General features: G+C 38.5%; 1 protein-coding gene across 1 annotated transcript; it reads right to left on the reverse strand.

Moving 5' to 3' along the window:
* Positions 1 to 1,111: 1,111 nt before the first annotated feature.
* LOC133977152 (RLA class II histocompatibility antigen, DP alpha-1 chain-like) lies at positions 1,112 to 7,252 on the reverse strand (the record flags this gene model as incomplete). The annotated part of the gene is given in 2 exon segments (XM_062415284.1): positions 1,112 to 1,925; positions 6,968 to 7,252. Coding segments are annotated over 2 exon segments (407 nt in total), but the record flags the coding sequence as incomplete, so codon positions are not given.
* Positions 7,253 to 7,954: the final 702 nt, after the last annotated feature.

Raw genomic sequence — 7,954 nt, forward strand, 5'->3', positions numbered from 1 at the left:
ATAATGTAATATAATATAATATAATATAATATAATATAATACAATACAATATAATATAATATAATATAAGATAATATAATATAATATAATATAATATAATATATAATATATATAATATATATAATATAATATAATATAATATAATATAATATAATATAATACAATATAATATATTTTTTTTCTTTCTTTTTTTTCTTTTCAGTCAGTGCTTTACTTTAATATTCTACTTGGATAGTGTACAGGTCACATTTGTCTTCTGGAAGGGGCAATATCTCTGTAAAATCATTTGCAATTGATGAACAGAGTGGTGAAATTTGTAAGCTTTAATGTGAATGGGTTAAACGGTCCTGTCAAACGGAAGACAGTCCTAACACATTTGAAAAAACTGAAAATAGACATTACTTTTATCCAGGAAACCCATTTGACATCCCTGGAGCATAAAAAACTGAAAAGGGATTGGGTAGGACATGTAATAACATCATCCTTTAACTCTAAAGCCTGAGGAGTGGCTATCTTGATAAATAAGAACACCCCTGTTACAATTGGAGAAACTGTTGTCGATACATTGGGGAGATATGTTTTAGTGAATTGCCAGATCTTCTCAGAACCCTGGACTCTCTTAAATTTTTATGCACCGAATTATGATGATGAGTCATTTGTCCAAGACATATTCTTGAAGGTGTCAGGAGGACGGCAAAATATTCTTATAGGGGGTGACTTTAATTTCTGCCTGGATCCTGTTCTGGATAAGATTCTCCCGGTGATTTGTTTGCCTGCAATGATGATTGGTAGAGTCAACTGTATTAAAATCACTGATTGTCTTAGAAAACGATATAACGCCTTTTTGAAAATATGGCAGCCATATCTAGACCATATCGGTACATCTGTTACACCAAGTACTTAGTGGTTTGTATTGACCTTGCACACTGACTGACCCTTTTTTTTTTTTTTTTCTTTTTCTTTTTCTCTTACAGAGCAAGGAAGGTTATCCTCCATGTTTTGTGTTGTGTCTTTATACTGTTGGTATATGGATGTTTGTTTGTATATTGCATAAAAAACTGGAAAATAAAATATTTCACAAAAAAAAATTCAGAGAGTTCACACATCTGTTAAATCATCTTTATTTATTTATCTCAGATTATAAAGTGATACAAACATTTTCCCTCCACACAAATCTGACTGTTACAGACGATAAGAAGCTGCAGCTAAAATCAACATTTATATTAATTATAATATGTGTGTGTGTGTGTGTAAGAACAGAGAGCAACTAACATGGTTTACAGTCAGGTATTTATTATATATGTATATATATATATATTTCATTGATGTGAAGCCGCTGTGAACAAACCAGCTGTTTCTAGGGTGTTCAGGATTGGAGAAGCTGAGGACTGAATGAAATTTATTACTCATCTTAATCTACATCTGTAAAGACAACGTCCATGTTATTTATACCAGTTTATTAATATCATCTTATTAATGTTGGAGTTTAAATGACTGATCGGAGCTTCAGCTTCATTTATTTGACTGCAAACATAATGTCAGTCATGCTGAGAATTATGAGCATAAAGACTTAATGAAGAATTAAAGGAATCATTTCATATAGCAGAGAATAGTAGATGTTTAAACAAAAGCTGTTTTTGTCTTTGTTCAGTTTATACAACTTTAACTTTCTAAACACATTTTCTGAGCAAAGGATGAATTTAATGATTAAAATATAAAACACACATACAGTGATAGTAGCTGTTTAACTTCTGCCAATAACTGATTATTTTATACTCATTAATTATTAACATCATCAGCCAATCAGCTGCACTCGTTTCCTTTGATGAGGAAGAAGGTTCCAGCTGCCACACCGAGCAGACCGATAGTCAGACCCAGTCCACAAAACACTGCAGGTCCAACACCTGGCTGCTGCACCTCCACATCTGGAGACAGAAAACACACAGAAACATTAACACCTCCACATCTGGAGACAGAAACATTAACGCCTCCACATCTGGAGACAGAAACATTAACACCTCCACATCTGGAGACAGAAACATTAACACCTCCACATCTGGAGACAGAAAACACACAGAAACATTAACACCTCCACATCTGGAGACAGAAACATTAACACCTCCACATCTGGAGACAGAAAACACACAGAAACATTAACACCTCCACATCTGGAGACAGAAACATTAACACCTCCACATCTGGAGACAGAAACATTAACACCTCCACATCTGGAGACAGAAACATTAACACCTCCACATCTGGAGACAGAAAACACACAGAAACATTAACACCTCCACATCTGGAGATAGAAACATTAACACCTCCACATCTGGAGACAAAAAACACAGAAACATTAACACCTCCACATCTGGAGACAGAAAACACACAGAAACATTAACATCTCCACATCTGGAGACAGACACATTAACACCTCCACATCTGGAGACAGAAAACACAGAAACATTAACACCTCCACATCTGGAGACAGAAACATTAACACCTCCACATCTGGAGACAGAGACATTAACACCTTCACATCTGGAGACAGAAAACACACAGAAACATTAACACCTCCACATCTGGAGACAGAAACATTAACACCTCCACATCTGGAGACAGAAAACACACAGAAACATTAACGCCTCCACATCTGGAGACATAAACATTAACAGCTCCACATCTGGAGACAGAAAACACACAGAAACATTGACGCCTCCACATCTGGAGACAGAAACATTAACACCTCCACATCTGGAGAAAGACACATTAACAGCTCCACATCTGGAGACAGAAACATTAACACCTCCACATCTGGAGACAGAAACATTAACACCTCCACATCTGGAGACAGAAAACACACAGAAACATTAACAGCTCCACGTCTGGAGACAGAAACATTAACACCTCCACATCTGGAGACAGACACATTAACAGCTCCACATCTGGAGACAGAAACATTAACACCTCCACATCTGGAGTCAGAAACATTAACACCTCCACATCTGGAGACAGAAAACACACAGAAACATTAACAGCTCCACATCTGGAGACAGACACATTAACACCTCCACATCTGGAGACAGAAACATTAACACCTCTACATCTGGAGACAGAAACATTAACACCTCCACATCTGGAGACAGAAACATTAACACCTCCACATCTGGAGACAGAAAACACACAGAAACATTAACAGCTCCACATCTGGAGACAGAAACATTGACACCTCCACATCTGGAGACAGAAACATTAACACCTCCACATCTGGAGACAGAAACACACAGAAACATTAACACCTCCACATCTGGAGACAGAAAACACACAGAAACATTAACACCTCCACATCTGGAGACAGAAACATTAACAGCTCCACATCTGGAGACAGAAAACACACAGAAACATTAACGCCTCCACATCTGGAGACAGAAACATTAACACCTCCACATCTGGAGACAGAAACATTAACACCTCCACATCTGGAGACAGAGACATTAACACCTCCACATCTGGAGACAGACACATTAACGCCTCCACATCTGGAGACAGACACATTAACACCTCCACATCTGGAGACAGAAAACACACAGAAACATTAACACCTCCATAACATTAACATCTGGAGACAGACACATTAACACCTCCACATCTGGAGACAGACACATTAACAGCTCCACATCTGGAGACAGAAACATTAACATCTGGAGACAGACACATTAACACCTCCACATCTGGAGACAGACACATTAACACCTCCACATCTGGAGACAGACACATTAACACCTCCACATCTGGAGACAGAAACATTAACACCTCCACATCTGGAGACAGAAACATTAACAGCTCCACATCTGGAGACAGAAACATTAACACCTCCACATCTGGAGACAGAAACATTAATACCTCCACATCTGGAGACAGAAACATTAACACCTCCACATCTGGAGACAGAAACATTAACATCTGGAGACAGACACATTAACACCTCCACATCTGGAGACAGACACATTAACACCTCCACATCTGGAGACAGAAACATTAACACCTCCACATCTGGAGACAGAAACATTAACACCTCCACATCTGGAGACAGAAACATTAACGCCTCCACATCTGGAGACAGAAAACACACAGAAACATTAACACCTCCACATCTGGAGACAGAAACATTAACACCTCAACATCTGGAGACAGAAACATTAACACCTCCACATCTGGAGACAGAAACATTAACACCTCCACATCTGGAGACAGAAACATTCACACCTCCACATCTGGAGACAGAAACATTAACAGCTCCACATCTGGAGACAGAAACATTAACGCCTCCACATCTGGAGACAGAAAACACATAAACATTAACACCTCCACATCTGGAGACAGAAACATTAACACCTCCACATCTGGAGACAGAAATATTAACAGCTCTACATCTGGAGACAGAAAACACACAGAAACATTAACACCTCCACATCTGGAGACAGAAACATTGACGCCTCCACATCTGGAGACAGAAACATTAACACCTCCACATCTGGAGACAGAAACACACAGAAACATTAACACCTCCACATCTGGAGACAGAAAACACACAGAAACATTAACACCTCCACATCTGGAGACAGAAACATTAACAGCTCCACATCTGGAGACAGAAAACACACAGAAACATTAACACCTCCACATCTGGAGTCAGAAACATTGACACCTCCACATCTGGAGACAGAAACATTAACACCTCCACATCTGGAGACAGAAACATTAACACCTCCACATCTGGAGACAGAGACATTAACACCTCCACATCTGGAGACAGACACATTAACGCCTCCACATCTGGAGAGAGACACATTAACACCTCCACATCTGGAGACAGAAAACACACAGAAACATTAACACCTCCACAACATTAACATCTGGAGACAGACACATTAACACCTCCACATCTGGAGACAGAAACATTAACATCTGGAGACAGACACATTAACACCTCCACATCTGGAGACAGAAACATTAACACCTCCACATCTGGAGACAGAAACATTAACATCTGGAAACAGACACATTAACACCTCCACATCTGGAGACAGACACATTAACACCTCCACATCTGGAGACAGACACATTAACACCTCCACATCTGGAGACAGAAACATTAACACCTCCACATCTGGAGACAGAAACATTAACACCTCCACATCTGGAGACAGAAACATTAACACCTCCACATCTGGAGACAGAAACATTAACACCTCCACATCTGGAGACAGAAACATTAACATCTGGAGACAGACACATTAACACCTCCACATCTGGAGACAGACACATTAACACCTCCACATCTGGAGACAGAAACATTAACACCTCCACATCTGGAGACAGAAACATTAACACCTCCACATCTGGAGACAGAAACATTAACGCCTCCACATCTGGAGACAGAAAACACACAGAAACATTAACACCTCCACATCTGGAGACAGAAACATTAACACCTCCACATCTGGAGACAGAAACATTAACAGCTCCACATCTGGAGACAGAAACATTAACACCTCCACATCTGGAGACAGAAACATTCACACCTCCACATCTGGAGACAGAAACATTAACACCTCCACATCTGGAGACAGAGACATTAACACCTCCACATCTGGAGACAGAACCATTAACACCTCCACATCTGAAGACAGAGACATTAACACCTCCACATCTGGAGACAGAAAACACACAGAAACATTAACACCTCCACATCTGGAGTCAGAAACATTGACACCTCCACATCTGGAGACAGAAACATTAACACCTCCACATCTGGAGACAGAAACATTAACACCTCCACATCTGGAGACAGAGACATTAACACCTCCACATCTGGAGACAGACACATTAACGCCTCCACATCTGGAGAGAGACACATTAACACCTCCACATCTGGAGACAGAAAACACACAGAAACATTAACACCTCCACAACATTAACATCTGGAGACAGACACATTAACACCTCCACATCTGGAGACAGAAACATTAACATCTGGAGACAGACACATTAACACCTCCACATCTGGAGACAGAAACATTAACACCTCCACATCTGGAGACAGAAACATTAACATCTGGAAACAGACACATTAACACCTCCACATCTGGAGACAGACACATTAACACCTCCACATCTGGAGACAGACACATTAACACCTCCACATCTGGAGACAGAAACATTAACACCTCCACATCTGGAGACAGAAACATTAACACCTCCACATCTGGAGACAGAAACATTAACACCTCCACATCTGGAGACAGAAACATTAACACCTCCACATCTGGAGACAGAAACATTAACATCTGGAGACAGACACATTAACACCTCCACATCTGGAGACAGACACATTAACACCTCCACATCTGGAGACAGAAACATTAACACCTCCACATCTGGAGACAGAAACATTAACACCTCCACATCTGGAGACAGAAACATTAACGCCTCCACATCTGGAGACAGAAAACACACAGAAACATTAACACCTCCACATCTGGAGACAGAAACATTAACACCTCCACATCTGGAGACAGAAACATTAACAGCTCCACATCTGGAGACAGAAACATTAACACCTCCACATCTGGAGACAGAAACATTCACACCTCCACATCTGGAGACAGAAACATTAACACCTCCACATCTGGAGACAGAGACATTAACACCTCCACATCTGGAGACAGAACCATTAACACCTCCACATCTGAAGACAGAGACATTAACACCTCCACATCTGGAGACAGAAAACACACAGACACATTAACACCTCCACATCTGGAGACAGAAACATTAACACCTCCACATCTGGAGACAGAAACATTAACACCTCCACATCTGGAGACAGAAACATTAACACCTCCACATCTGGAGACAGAAACATTAACACCTCCACATCTGGAGACAGATGTAAAGAGCTTCTCACCCCAGATCCTGGTCAGTGGTTGGCTCAGTGTTGGGTGTGCCACTGAACAGCTGTACATGTCTCCCAGCTGTGGGATGAACTCCAGTCTGGAGGACTGTCTGAAGGAACCATCTTTGTTGGGGAAGGGAACATTGATGCTGGTTCCTTCGGTCACGTTCTTTCCGTTCTTGGTCCAGTAGACTTTAACAGGAGCAGGATAGAAACCGGTCACATGACAGATCAGCGTGTTCTGGACTCCGAGCTCCACCTCGTCTCTGGAGTAGATGATGGGAGTGGAAGGAGGATCTGAACACACACAGTTATTATCATGGTTGGGTTCAGCAGTCATTTATTATCATTAAGAACTTCAAGGAGATAAATAATATAAATTAAATTAATTAATATCAATTAACCATGTTTACCATTCACCTCCAGCTTATTGATATTAATTAATTATTTACATTATATATATGTATACATATTGATTCACTCTACAGTTACTTTACTGTATTATTTCATCACTGTATCACATCTGATGTAACTGTTTCTCCTCCATGTGTCATCAGTTACTGTTACACATTAACTTCAGGGATAGAAACTTTATTATATATTTATATTATATTAATGTTAAATATAAAAACATATATTATATATTAATGTTAAATATTAAAACATATATTATATATTAATGTTAAATATTAAAACATATATTATATATTAATGTTAAATATTAAACATATATTATATATTAATGTTAAATATAAAACATATATTATATATTAATGTTAAATATAAAAACATATATTATATATTAATGTTAAATATTAAAACATATATTATATATTAATGTTAAATATAAAACATATATTATATATTAATGTTAATATTAAAACATATATTATATATTAATGTTAATATTAAAACATATATTATATATTAATGTTAAATATTAAAACATATATTATATATTAATGTTAAATATTAAAACATATATTATATATTAATGTT

Source organism: Scomber scombrus, unplaced genomic scaffold (assembly GCF_963691925.1).
Source record: "Scomber scombrus unplaced genomic scaffold, fScoSco1.1 SCAFFOLD_332, whole genome shotgun sequence".
In the NCBI taxonomy this organism is placed as follows: domain Eukaryota; kingdom Metazoa; phylum Chordata; class Actinopteri; order Scombriformes; family Scombridae; genus Scomber; species Scomber scombrus.